At 38.0% G+C, this 14,738-nt stretch overlaps 1 protein-coding gene across 1 annotated transcript in view; it reads left to right on the top strand.

Annotated features, from left to right (window-relative positions):
- HMCN1 (hemicentin 1) overlaps positions 1-14,738 on the top strand; it is a 551,217-nt gene that overhangs the window by 329,140 nt on the left and 207,339 nt on the right. Inside the window, exons 30-34 of the mRNA XM_064276506.1 lie at positions 1,326-1,480; positions 11,387-11,665; positions 12,372-12,653; positions 13,387-13,495; positions 14,549-14,718. Of these exons, the coding sequence (XP_064132576.1) occupies positions 1,326-1,480; positions 11,387-11,665; positions 12,372-12,653; positions 13,387-13,495; positions 14,549-14,718 (995 nt within the window). The remainder of the gene's footprint in view (positions 1-1,325; positions 1,481-11,386; positions 11,666-12,371; positions 12,654-13,386; positions 13,496-14,548; positions 14,719-14,738) is intronic.

The following is a 14,738-nucleotide window of genomic DNA, read 5'->3' as shown; positions in this document are numbered from 1 at the left end:
AAGAAATAGTAAAGGATGCTACCATAGAAAATTAAATGTGTTATACATTTAACCATGTAGTCTGACTAGTGGCTTATTAATATAACAAGGCATCTGATTATTTATCATGCAGTTAATTCAGTAAAACTTTATAAAAACTAGCTATGGGTCCTCCTGAAAGAAGATAAATGAGTTTTAAAGGTATGACTCTTAGGCTGTCACAGACTTTAATAACCATGATGTTTCAAGTATTAAAATAAAGTTGCTGCCAATTATACAAAGTGACAATTTTATAGGTGTCAATAACATTATAGTAGAAAAAGACTTCCTGACAACTATATATAAGCTGTGTTCGGTCTTTATGATCATAAAAGCATTCATTAAATACCTATTTTTAAGTACCTATTTTTTTAAAAGAGAGATTTTATGATCATTGCCTTAGTAGATAATAATTATTGATTCAATTGTGAATACTTTTCCAGATATTATAGTAATTATTTTAAATATAGTATTGCTTCACCTGAAGCTACTCTGCAGGCAGTCCCCATGTTACATATATCAGAATTAGGACAATTGGACTTGCCCTTCATGTTATGTAAATTTGCCTTCACTTTGAAAGGATTGAACTAATCCCTGCTTACAACCAATTCTTTATCACGATCACCTCCACTTGCTGTACATACAGCTTCTATATCATTGAAAAGGTTTCAAGCCTTTTCTTGAACTACCCAGTAACCCAGTGCTGTCGAGTCGATTTCGACTCATAGCGACCCTATAGGACAGAGTAGAACTGCCCCATAGACTTTCCAAGGAGCGCCTGGTGGATTCAAACTGCCAACCCTTTGGTTAGCAGCCGTAGCACTTAACTCTTGAACTACAGTAAGGCTAGATAAGAACCGTATGCACCTGTTCCAATTTACCTACAAATTCGACTTAAAGACACAGGAACAGATCTCCTTCATAATCCGAGGACTGCCAGTACTATAATTTTAAACCTGTAGTTTGTCTTTTCTAAATGATCGTATAAGTTTTGGCTACGCAACCAGAAAAGATGAATGAATGAAGCAGATAATGACACTTTAAGGTTTTGATTAATATTATTAAACAATTTAAATTTGAAATGGTAAAACTTTTCATCCCAAAATGATAACTACCTAACTTCCATTAGTAAAGGTAGATTGAGAATTTCATTCTTCTGAATAGGATTTACCTATCACATCACTGTATTTTGTATTAATTTTGATTCATATTTTTTTGCTTCACTTTTATTATTTTTGTTAGAATTGATAAAAGAGGAAACATAAAATAAAAATAAATCCGTAGAATAAAAATATTATTTTCTCCAGGCCTTTGTTTTTGGGAGATCCTAATATTGAACTTCTAGAGAGAGGACAAGTTTTACGTCTAAAAAATGCACGAAGAAGTGACAAAGGGCGCTACCAGTGTACTGTGTCTAATGCAGCTGGCAAGCAAACCAAGGATATAAAACTGACTGTCCACAGTAAGTGTGATTTTTTTATTTTTACAAACTTCCGTTATAAATTGAAAATCAGCAACTCTAATATTAACTACTCTTTTATTTGTTACTGAACATTTGGAATGCTACTTATTTCAAGAGAAGAAAGAACCTACCTTAGTATGTTTTAGGCTAAAATGTTGCATCCAGTTTTAAAGTATTTTATTATTGCTGTTAGTTGCCATCAAATTGATTCTGATTCATGGTGCATACCCACCCCACATGTACAGAGTAAAACTGCTTCATAGGGTTTTCAAAGCTGCGACGTTTCAGAAGCAGATTGCCAGGCCTGTCTTCCCAGGTGCCTCTGGGTTGATTCGAACTGTCAACCTTTTGACTAGTAGTTGAGTGCTTAGGGATTCCTTCAAGTTGTCTGGTGATTTTTGTATGATCTTGTGTCAAGTATTTTCTAACTGGTTACCTTATACATAAATCAAATGTTTGTACAGCCCTCATTTCATCACGATTGTCCATGTTCCCTGTAGGAAGTGACTGCCAAGGTCATTTTATTTTAAGAATGGCACCTTAGGAAAGCTCACGAACTTCGTGGCACAAGGATTTATATAGTAGAAAGGAATGGAATCCAATGGACAAGTTGTGTTAACTGTGGCTCTACTCACTGCCCTACCTCCTGTCCATCCACCGAGAGTGACACTCAAGGAAACCTTAGATACTTCAGAATGTCACTTCTTCACAGGGGTCTTCCCAATCCAAAGCAGTCTCCCAATTGCTCTCTATCACATTGTCCTAGTTCTTTTTTTCTCATAGTACATATCACTTTTTGATAGGTAATTGCTTATTTTGGGGTTTGTCTGTTTATTGGCTGTTTCTCCTCAAGGAAGGTGAGGTTCATAAGAGAAGGGCCTGGTTTTTCTTGTCAATACTATAGCCTTGCATGTGATATTAACGATATTGTTAGATAATTTCCACATTCGGTTGTAACACATTTCTTGGGAATAGGCATAAATATGGATCTCTTCCAGTAGGTTGGCCAGGTAGCTATCTTCCAAATTTCTTGGCATAGACGAGTGAGCACTTCCATCACTGCATCCATTTGTTGAAATATCTCAATTGGTATTCCTTCAATTCCCGGAGCCTTCTTTTTCGACAATGCCTTCAGTGCAGCTTAGACTTCTTCCTTCAGTACTGTTGGCTTCTGATCATATGTTACCTCCTGAAATGATTGAACGTTGACCAGTTCTCTTTGGTATAGTGACTCTGTGTATTCCTTCCATCTTCTTTTGATGCGTCCTGCGTCATTTAATATTTCCCCCATAGAATCCTTCAGTGTTGCAACTTGAGGCTTGAATTTTGTCTTCAGTTCTTTCAGCTTGAGAAATGCTGAGCGTGTTCTTCCATTTTAGTTTTCTATATCCAGGCCTTTGCACATGTTATCATAATACTTTATTTTGTCTTCTCGAACTGCCCTTTGAAATCTTCCGTTCAGCTCTTTTACTTCATCATTTTTTCCTTTTGCTTTAGCTACTCGACATTCAAGAGCAAGTTTCAGAGTCTCTTTTGACATCCATTTAGGTCTTGTCTTTCTCTTCTGTCTTTTTAATGACTTTTTGCTTTCTTCATGTGTGATGTCCTTGATGTCATTCCACAACCCATCTGGTCTTTGATCATTAGTGTTCAACGTGTCAGATCTGTTCTTGAGATGGTCTCTAAATTCAGGTGGGATATACTAAAGGTCATACTTTGGATCTCATGGACTTGTTCTCATTTTCTTCAGTTTCAGCTTGAACTCGTTAATGAGCAGTTGATGATTGGATCTTCAGTTGGACTCTGGCCTTGTTCTAATTGATAATATTGAGCTTTTCCATCATCTCTTTCCACAGATGTAGTTGATTTGATTCCTGCGTATTCCATTTGCTGAGGGCCACGTGTATAGTAGCCATTTATGCTGATGAAAAAAAAAAGATATTTGCGATGAAGAAGTCATTGGTCTTGCAAAATTCAAACAATCAATCTCCGGCATCGTTTCTATCACCAAGGCCATATTTTCCAACTACCGATCCTTCTTCTTTGTTTCCAACTTTCGCATTCCAAACACCAGTAATCATCAGGGCATCCTGATTGCATGTTCGATGAATTTCAGGCTGCAGAAGTTGGTAAAAATCTCCAATTTCTTCATCTTTGGCTTTAGTGGTTGGTGCATAAATTTGAATAATAGTTGTATTAATTGGCTTTCTTAGTAGTCGTATGGATATTATCCTATCATTGACAGCGTTGTACTTCAGGATAGATCTTGAAATGTTCTTTTTGATGAAGAATGCAACGCCATTCCCGTTCAAGTTGTCATTCCCAACATAGTAGCTCATATGATTGTCCAATTCAAAATGACCAATACCAGTCCATTTCAGCTCACTAATGCCTAGGATATCAATCTTTATGCATTCCATATCATTTTTGATGATTTCCAATTTTCCTAGATTGATAATTTGTACATTCCAGGTTCTAATTATTAATGGATGTTTGCAGTTGTTTCTTAATATCATTAATATCACACATAAACAAAATTTTGCTGAAAAACATTCAAAAGTGGCTACAGCAGTATGTTGACAGGGAACTTCCATAAACTCAAACCAGATTTAGAAGAGGATGTGGAACCACGGATATCATTGCTGATGTCAGATGGATCCTGGCTGAAAGCAGAGAATAGCAGAAAGATGTTTACCTGTGTTTTATTGACTATGCTAAGGAATTCGACTGTGTGGATCATAACAAATTATGGATAACATTGCAGAGGATGGGAATTCCAGAACACTTAATTGTGCTCGTGAGGAATATGTACATAGATCAAGAGGCAGTCATTCAGACAGAACAAGGTGATACTACATGGTTTAAAGTCAGGAAGGGTATGTGCCAGTGTTGTATCGTTTCACCATACCTATTCGATTTATATGCCGAGCAAATAATCCAACTATATGAAGATGAATGGGCCTTCAGGATTGGAGGAAAACTCATTGACAACCTGTGTTACGCAGATGACACAACCTTGCTTGCTGAAACTGAAGATGACTTGAAGCACTTACTGATGAAGATCAAAGACCACAGCCTTCAGTCTGGATTACAGCTCAACATAAAGAAAACAAAAATTCTCACAACTGGACCAATAAGCAACATCATGATAAACAGAGAAAAGATTGAGATTGTCAAGGATTTCATTTTACTTGGATCTACAATCAGCACCCGTGGAAACAGCAGTCAAGAAATCAAAAGATGCATTGCACTGGGCAAATTGGCCGCAAAAGACCTCTTTAAAGAGTGGAAAAGCAAAGATGTCATCTTGAGGACCAAGATGCATTTGACCCAAACCGCATGTTTTCGATCACCTCATATGCATGTGAAAGCTGGACAATGAATAAGGAAGACTGAAGAAGAATTGATGCCTTTGAATTGTGGTGTTGGTGAAAAATATTGAATATACCATGGACTGCCAAAAGAAAGAACAGATCTGTCTTAGAAGAAGTACAGCCAGAATGCTCCTTAGAAGCAAGGATGGTGAGACTGCATCTTACATACTTTGAATATGCTATCAGGAGGGATCAGTCCCTGGAGGAGGATATCATGCTTGGTAAAGTAGAGGGTCAGCAAAAAAGAGGAAGATCCTCAACAAGATGGATTGACACAGTGCCTACAATGTTGGACTCAAGCCTAACAACAATTGTGAGGAGGGTGCTAAACTGGGCAGTGTTTCGTTCTTTTGTGCATAGGGTTGCTATGAGTCAGAACTAACTCGACAGCACCTAACAACAAAAACATCTATAGCCTTAACCTGTCACTGTAGAGTTGATTCCAACTCATAGTCTCCCTGTAGGAGAGAGTAGACCTGCCCCATGGGTTTCCTAGGCAGTAATGTTTACAGAAGCAGATTGTGATGTCTTTCTCCCTCGAAGAGGCTAGTGGGTTCAAACCATGGACTTATAAATTAGCAGCCGAGTGCTTAACCACTGCACCACTAGGGCTCTAATACTACCGCCTTATTTCCTAGTAAAGTGTTTGGTACACAGTACCTCTCAAGAAAAGTTTGTTAAATGATTGAAAGGTCTAATGCTACACTGTCCAATGCAGTAGCCACAAGCCACATGTGGCTATTGAGCATTTCAAATGTGCCTAGTCCATACTGAGATGTATTCTAAGTATAAGCACCAGATGTTGTTATTGGCTGCCATTGAGCCAGTTTTTGACCCACAGTGACCCCTATGTGACAGAGTGAAAATGCCCCATAGGATTTTCTTGGCAGTAAATTTTACAGGCAGGAGCTCCTTGGAATCTCTATTGGACATCTCTACTCTGTCCTATAGGGTCACCATGAGTTGGAATTGACTTGACAGCAATGGGTTTGGTTTGGTTTGGTTCTCCTGCAAGCTGCTGGGTGGGTTTGAACAGCCAATCTTTCAATTATCAACTGAGCACTTAACCTTTGTGTCAGGAGGACTCCAGATAGATATCTCATATCAAATACACACATTTTGAAGACTTAATATGAATAAAAAATGTGAAATAGTAATTTTTGTATTGATTCCAGGTTGAAATGATGATATTTTAGATATATTAAGTTAAATGTATTTTTAAAGCTAATTTTACCTGTTTCTTTCTATGTTTTTAGTGTCACTACTAGTATAAAAATGGCATGGTGGTGGCATTTGATCTCCCCTAACTTCATAAGGGAAAAGGAGAATCAAGATCAACAACCCAGGGCTGATTCTTACAAGGCAGAGGTCATACATACCTCCTGTCTCAAATTTCTTTACCAATTCTGACACCAGCCATCCCTCCCATAGCACTCGCTACCTCTTTGCTGGGTACAATAATTTGTTGCAGTGACCACACAGAACTCACAAACCATACTTACAGTTATGGGGTTTATTAGGGAAGTAACAGTTTACAATTCAGGATACAGTTCTTCTTCGGTCAAGACAGCTTCTTGGCAAGGACCACTTCTTGACTGTGCCCACAGGCAGGGATCTCCCTGCCCCCAGTCCTTCGGCCCTTAGCCCCTTGGCCCCTCAGACTTCTTGGGCTGGCCCGGCCTCTGCCCTGCTGGGGCAAGTGTAACAAAGCTCTTTAGCTCCACTAATAAGTGCTCAAAAGCACCCCACTCCACCAGTGAGCCTCCTGCCTGAGGGTGCTTGCTCAGCTTTCTCACTCCATAGGCTGGGAAAAGCCCGCTGTGACCTCTCCTGGTTCTCCCACTACTAATTCTCTGCCATGCTTGTCACTGCTTCTTGCAGTCTTGCACCATGTCTGATGTTATAGCTCTCTGTCCTAGGAGGTTCTCAGCTCAGGGACCCCATATCCAAAGGATGTGCTCTGCTCCCAGCTCTTCTTTCTTGGTGGTAGTGAAGTCCCTTCTTTCACCTCTGGGATGGCTCATTTTAAGCCCAGTAGGATGGCAAAACTAACCAATCCACTTGTTAGGGTTCCATGCACCTTATTTGCATTTTTAGTAGGCTGTCCAGTGTACTTAGTAGGCCATGAGAATCTTATTTGCATAGTCTCATTTGGTGGGGTGGGATTTACAAAACCGTGGTGAGAAAGGCCAAATAAAAGTGATCCATCACACTGCAACTAGAAAGTTTAAAATTATATATGTAGCTTACTTTATATTTCAGTTGGATAGCACTGGTTGAGTGATTAATAAAAGCTTGGGCTTCAGAAATGACAGACTTGGGTTCAGATCCAACCTGTGCTACTTCCTAGCTTTGTGACTTTGGATAAATCACCTAACCCCCGTGAGCTTCAGTTTCCTCATCAATAAAATGAGGATATTAATATTTCCTACTTAATAGTGTTATTGTGAAGATCAAAGGTTAGATATTTTACATTGATTACCTAGTTTATCGTAAGAGCTCAATAAATGTTAATCATTTATCATTATCTACATAGTGATTGTATTATATTAAAACTTGAAATGTATGTAGGATCAAGCTCGATAACTATATTCCTTACCTCCATTCCAAGTCTCCCCCTTTTTCTAATGTTAGTATCTTATATAAATCTCAAATTGCCTTCTTGAATCAAGGAAATTTAATTTAATGCAGGTTTTTAAATCATTTCTATCTATAAATAGAAGCCTGTGGAAGAAGTCAGCCATAAAAAGATGTGTCCCCCCAAAAAGAGTAGCATTACTGAAAGATTATCTGTACAAGCATCCAAGTTAAACAAGAGTGTTATTACTACCATTGGCCTCCTGCCAGAGCCAGACATTTAAACAATAGGTGCAGTATTTTCTCTGAGTAACTGAGTAGTCTTCTCTACACTGTTGTTTTGTTGCCAGGGTCTGTGATGAATACATTTTGGTGATTCCATAAGACTCCTATTTCCATGCGATTGAGTTCTTTTATTTCAGTTCCTCTTGTTTAATCTGTAGGATGCGCTCAGGCACCCAGAAGAGAGGGCTTTACAATGATTAAAACTTCCAGGATGGTCTGAGATGAAAGGCATTGTAACAGTGTGAAGTTTTGAGTATTATAATTCAGGAAATAATACGGTTTCCTCACTAGCAACCTCTCTTGTATCTCTAAGTGGGTAAAAAAGCTTACCTTATTCACTTATGGAATTTTTTTTTTTTCCTTGAGATGAATATGTATACACACACACACATACACACATATATATATAAAGGAGACCCTTGTGGCATAGTGCTTGAATGCTATGGCTGCTAACCAAAAGGTTGGCAGTTTGAATCCACCAGGCGCTCCTTGGAAACTCTGTGGGTTGGTTCTACTCTGTCCTATAGGGTCGCTATGAGTTGGAATCGACTCAACGGCAATCGGTTTATGTATATATAACAGATACCATGTTTTGGTTACCTGTCAGGAACATTTATGTAGATTTCACGTTGAGTGTGTTGCACACTACAGTTGATTTATTTATTTTCCTTATAAACATACTAACATGTGGATGGAAACCCTGGTGGCGTAGTGGTTAAGTGCTACGAGTGCTAACCAAAAGGCCGGCGGTTTGAATCCACCAGGTAATCCTTGGAAACTCTATGGGGCAGCTCTCCTCTGTCCTATAGGGTCGCTATAAGTCAGAATCGACTCGACGGTAGCAGGTTTAACATGTGGTTGGAACTATGCATCTGCAAGATAGAAATACACGTGAAAGAGAGGGATCGGAAAGAAGGAAAAAGAAAGAATGTGAACAAAGGAAGGAAATAAAAGAGCTTTTAATAACATATGGGGAGATCGTGCAAATCCACAACTGGTAGTTCTGAAGCAATGGCTTTTAGTCTGAGGTTTCTAGACGGGCTTCAGAGACCTGAGAACCTCCCACGTTGCATAAAACTCTTTGTGCCTATACACGCAGGAGTAAATTTTAATGCGCAGCATTTCCGTCACCTTTATCTATAGTTCCAAACAGAAGTATAGCTCTCAGGCAAGTATCTATGAGTTAAAATGAAATGAGAAGTGAAATATTCATTTATTTGGCAAATATAAGCAGTGAAAGATATATTGTTCTACCACTAATTGAGTAATTTTTCTCAATTTCATAAATATAAACTTTTAAAAAGATTCAGTGCAAATGGTATTATTCATTTGTGATACATTCATAAAGGATAGAAACTTTTTGAACTTACATTCTTTATTAATGTTCCTGTCAATTAATTAGACTAACCAGCTGATTTGGCAATCTGAGCCAAGAATTCGATATACAGTAATTTACGGATTAACCTAAGACATAATACAAAATCAAAATTTAAATTTAAAACCTAAGTACAATGCTGTTCTTAGCATTCTAAATGGTGGCCTGAATTTATATGAATTAATTGCAAGGTTTAGCAAACTTTTTTTTTACGGACCGGATAATAAATATTTCAGGCTTTGCAGACTGTGAGGCAAAAGCAAGGACATAATGTAGTGAGTACTTACATAATAAGAGGGAAAACACATTTCCACAAATGGTTTATTAACGAAATTAAAAATACAAGTCTACTAATGAGAACAATGAAATTATTTTGGGAAGGGATAATACTTCACTTAATTGGAGTTCAAAGCTGGTATTTACCATCATCAAAACCTGTTGCATTGTGAAGCTGTTAATGCTGATCTGTTTTGAGATTGTATGTAATTTTATCTTTGAAAATGTCTTTTCACATAGATATTGTTGATTTCGAGGCAAGTCCGACCTCATGTGTTTCAGAGTAGAACTGTAAGGTTTTCAAGGCTGTGACCTTTTGGAAGCAGATCACCAGGCCTGTCTTCCTAGGCACTTCTGGGCAGGTTCGAACTGCCAACCTTTCAGCAAGCAGTCAAGAGCTTAATCATTTGCACCACCCAGCCACTTCTAAAAATATGCCATCTCAAAATGTGTTCTAAAAGAAGGGGGTGGGGGGGCGGAATAGAGTAACTTTACAGTGGAGAAACCTGACAAACCCTACTTCAGCCAGGTGACCAAATCATCAACAACAGTAATTAGTCATCCTGATTATATGTACACTTGATATGATGTGATGAGTCTGGTACTTTACCTCTATGATCTTCCTCCCCAGAACCACTAATCCCAGTATAACCATGAGAAAAACATCAGACAAACCCATATTGAGGGACATTCTACAAAAATACTTGAGCAGTGCCTTCCAAAACTGTTAAGGCCATGAAAAATTAGGAAAGTCTGAGAAATTGTCACAGCGTAGAGAAACCTGAGGAGATGTAGGAACTACATGTAATGTGGTATCCTCAATGGGATCTCGAGACAAGAAAAGGGCATTAGGTTAAAAAACTGAGGAAATTCAAATGAAATACAGTATTTGGTCAATAATGATGTCTCACTATTGGTCCATTACTCGTTGCCGCTGAGTTGATTCCAACTCAGGGCTACCTTGTAGGGCAGAATAGAACTGCCTCATAGAGTTTCCAACACTATAATCTTTACGAAAGCAGATTGCCACGTCTTTCTCCCATGGAGTGGCTGATGGGTTCAAACCACTGACTTTTTGGTTAGCAGCCAAGCATTTTAACCATTGCACCACCAGGGCTCCATTGTTCCATTAGGTGTGACAATTGTATGTAATGTACGTAATGTAAGATGTCAGTACAAGTAAATGTAAGATGGGGAAACCAGATGTGAGGTATATGAGGACTCTAAATCTAAAACCATTCTAAAAGAAAAAGTTTATTAAAATTGTATTAAGACTCAAAATCAGCATATACCATTTGAATATTTAAATTGTTGCAATCACAGCATAATTCTGGGATCACCGTGTTAAGAATGTGTTGCAGGAATCAAGCCACTTGAGTTGTTTTTCCAACAGTGCTGTCCTCATGTGATGTGGGAGGCCAGGCAGGATGCTGAATTGTGGACAATACACGTGTAGCCAATTAGATGAGTAAAGCTGAGTGAAAGAGCTCTTAGCAGTTCCAAAAAAAAAAGCAAGAAGCAAAAATTTAAAACTCCACAGCTATTACCAGTAGCTGGATCTGAAAGCACTTAGACCTTATGTATTCCTTGGGGAGAGGGCGTCCAATTGTACCACATTCACATTTTCGTTTCTTTGGCCTGATTTCAAACTTCTTCTATCTACTTTAAGTGGAGTTTCATTTTGTTTTGCTTAGTTTGTTAAACATAAACTTTTTAGTTATTCTAATGTGACCTATTGGACTTACGTGAACCCCTGAAACCAAAGCTGTGACTTTCTACTTTTACTAAAATCTGAAACTCAAAAGCAGGATGATAAAGATTGTTTTGATAAGACAGGCAATTAATTATGAGTAGATAAATCATAGACTAAACCAAAAAAACAACCAAACCTTTGCCATTGTGTAGGCCCTTTAATTCGAATTCACTTTAAACGCGTGATTTAAACATCTAGAACGTTTCAGATTTTGCTGCAGATGCTGAAGCTTAGAAGATTTGTTTTTGTTCTGAAATCCTTTGTAGTTCCACCCAGTATTAAAGGAGGAAATGTCACCACTGAGACATCAGCGTTGATAAACAGTGTCATTAAACTGGAGTGTGAAACACGGGGACTTCCAGTGCCTGCTATTACCTGGTATAAGGATGGCCAGCCAGTCATATCCAGCTCACAAGCACTTTATATTGATAAAGGACAATTTCTTCAGATCCCTCGAGCACAGGTCTCTGATTCAGCAACATATACCTGTCGTGTAACCAATGTTGCTGGAACTGCTGAAAAATCATTCCACGTGGATGTCTATGGTAAAGAAAAATATATGTTTGAATTATATTCTTTCTCACTATGGTTTCTAATGTGCTAACTTCCAGTTAGTTCACTAATAAAGTGCTGTAGGAAATGGTCATTTTCAATATGCATGGATAGGAATTGGAAGAATTTGTCCCATGATTTGGAAAATGTATATTTATAAAGTCTAAGGTGTGCAAAAAGTGGCTCACTTATTCTATGGCACTTGGGGCATCCAGACCAGGGATGGATTACCCAGTAAGCAAGGTACACACGGGCTTAATTGTGTTTACTTACTCACCTACAGTGCACAGTTTTACCTGCATTTCACGATGCACTACAGATGAGTAGGTAAACACAATTAAGCCCATGAGTACCTTGCTTACTACTATAAGCTGGTGCACACCATACTTCCTGGTTAACCCGTCCCTGATCTAGATCATTTGGTTCTTATGGAGTAGGTAACTTAGTTGATAGCGCTAAGATCAGTCTCCATTATTTGTCCTTTATCAGGAGGACACAGTACAGTATATCTTAAAATAATTAGAATAGTTGCAGGTCAGTTGAACTAAGAAATTCTTTCCTTAACAGCTTACAGGAAGAGGGACATGTAGATAGTTCCTACGATCAATCGACATGAGAAATAATATCCCCTTTATTTCAGTAGGATGTATTTTGTGACTGCACAAAAAAGTGCCTGATGTAATACTTTTGTCTACTTAGTTCCCCCAGTGATTGAAGGTGACTTGACCACACCTTTAAATAAGCAAGTGATTGTTGCCCAGTCCCTGACACTGGACTGTAAAGCTGCTGGCAACCCTCCTCCTGTTCTCACCTGGTTAAAGGATGGTGTACCTGTGAAAGCCAATGACAACATCCGCATAGAAGCTGGTGGGAAGAAACTCGAAATCATGAATGTCCTAGAGGTCGATCGGGGACAGTACATATGTGTGGCTACCAGTGTGGCGGGAGAAAAGGAAATCAAGTATGAAGTTGATGTCTTAGGTAAATAAGAATGTCATTGCCTGGTTTCTCAGGTTCATAGCAAATCTGACTAGCTTATAACATACTTTTTTGTTCATGGAATAACAAAACAATATCGAGGGAGGTTTAGTTATTTGTTCAACTCTGGACTGTATATTACCAAGAGGTGTTTTTATCCCAGGAATTCCCAAGGTCTGGAAACTCGCCTAAACCTTCCACTAATTTTGATGGATATACTTTGTGTTTGTAAGTGCACTGATAAATTTTCATATCTATGACAATAGCTGATTGCAGTGAGTGACAGGATGGTCTTCTGTCATGAGCATTGAATTAGACAACAGGAAACTTAGGTGCTGAACTTTGGGAGCCATCTTGCAAACTTGAGCCTCTGTTTCTTTCTTAATAATTGAAAGCTTTTGAATAGATGGCACAATTTTGGGGGTTCCCTCTCGTTCTTACAAAAATAGATAATATAAAAATATGAATAAATGTCATATTCACAGGGCATCAGCAGACCATACTAGTAGATTAATGGAGAAAAATCCACAATATATCAAAAGGACATTTGTTGATCCTGGCAAGTGTTTATAATAAAAAATATTTAACCAGTTGGTTGCCATTGAGTTGCAAATCCCCCTTTTCTACCAGATTACGACGATACTACCACCCTTCTAAACTACTATTATATTACTTGCTGCAATGGTGTATTTTTTCTTCTACTTGTTTCATTGTACATTACATCCTTGTTTTCTAGTGCCACCAGCTGTAGAAGGAGGAGATGAAACATCTTATTTCATTGTGATGGTTAATAACTTACTGGAACTAGATTGTCAAGTGACAGGCTCACCCCCACCAACTATCATGTAAGGGTTTTGGTATGTTTTTAAATACCTCCCACATTTTGATTTAAATGTTTTAGAGCTTACCTTGTGAGAGGTCCTGTGTCATTAAAAAGCATTTGCATGAAATTATTTTCTTTCTATTTCTTTTTAAAAAGACATATTCCATGTACAGGGTAACGTCTACTTGACCCTTATAGGGCACCCAAATTTACTTAATTAGAGGAATTCCGTTATATGTTCTTAAAAATTACATTTTCGATTCATACAGATAGGATATTAAGCCATGCCAATATTAGACCAAAATGTTTAGTGAACTTCTAAATAAAAAAATATATGAAACATAGGAAAATAGTTTAACATGCACTTATGTTTAGTGATTCTTTTTTCTCATTCCTTCATTCACGAAATGTTTTTTGAACATTCTTTAATTTTCAAAACACAAGAGAAGAGAATGTGCACATGAACTCCTATCAGAATAAGATATGTTCACACATGGTCATAAAGCTAAACGGAAAGTGATGACTCTCATAAGAAATGTAAAACATAATACTGTTGTGATTTCAGGATTTTATTTTACAGATGTCTGAGAATTGTGCGTATTTTCCTGGTTAATATTATTTAAAAGTTTGAAATGGGTAATATTTAAGGGAATTTGCCTGTTTCTGTAGCCTAAAATCAGTAAAAGAAGAGTGGAGAACTCAAACATTCCTTCGAATCACAGTTATTGGATCCAACAATATGTGAACTTCTGTGTTAGGCCAGGTTTCCTTTTTCCTTCTCTTCCCCATTTACAATTGGTTTTACAGAGTGAGCAACTGGGAAATTAGATACACAACTAAGAATTTTGTATATATGTATATATTTTCTGGAAACCCTGGTGGCATAGTGGTTAAGCGCTGTAGCTACTAACCAAAAGGTCAGCAGTTCAAATTCACCAAGCACTCTTTGGAAATCCTTTGGGGCAGTTCTTCTCTGCCCTATAGGGTCACTATGAGTAGGAATCAACTCAACAGCAACTTTTAACTAGTAATTTAAAATATATTTTCAGACTTCTTTTTGCTTTTTTTTCTATAGGTGGCTAAAGGATAGTCAGCCAGTCGATGAAAGGGATGGATTCAAGATTTTACTAAATGGACGCAAACTGGTTATTGCCCAGGCTCAAGTGTCAGACACAGGTCTTTATCGGTGTGTGGCAACAAACACTGCTGGGGATCACAAGAAGGAATTTGAAGTGACTGTTCATGGTACGCTGAAGAAGGGACAG

This window comes from Loxodonta africana, chromosome 25, assembly GCF_030014295.1.
Source record: "Loxodonta africana isolate mLoxAfr1 chromosome 25, mLoxAfr1.hap2, whole genome shotgun sequence".
Lineage (NCBI taxonomy): Eukaryota > Metazoa > Chordata > Mammalia > Proboscidea > Elephantidae > Loxodonta > Loxodonta africana.
This window is presented reverse-complemented; position numbering and strand designations above follow the sequence as displayed.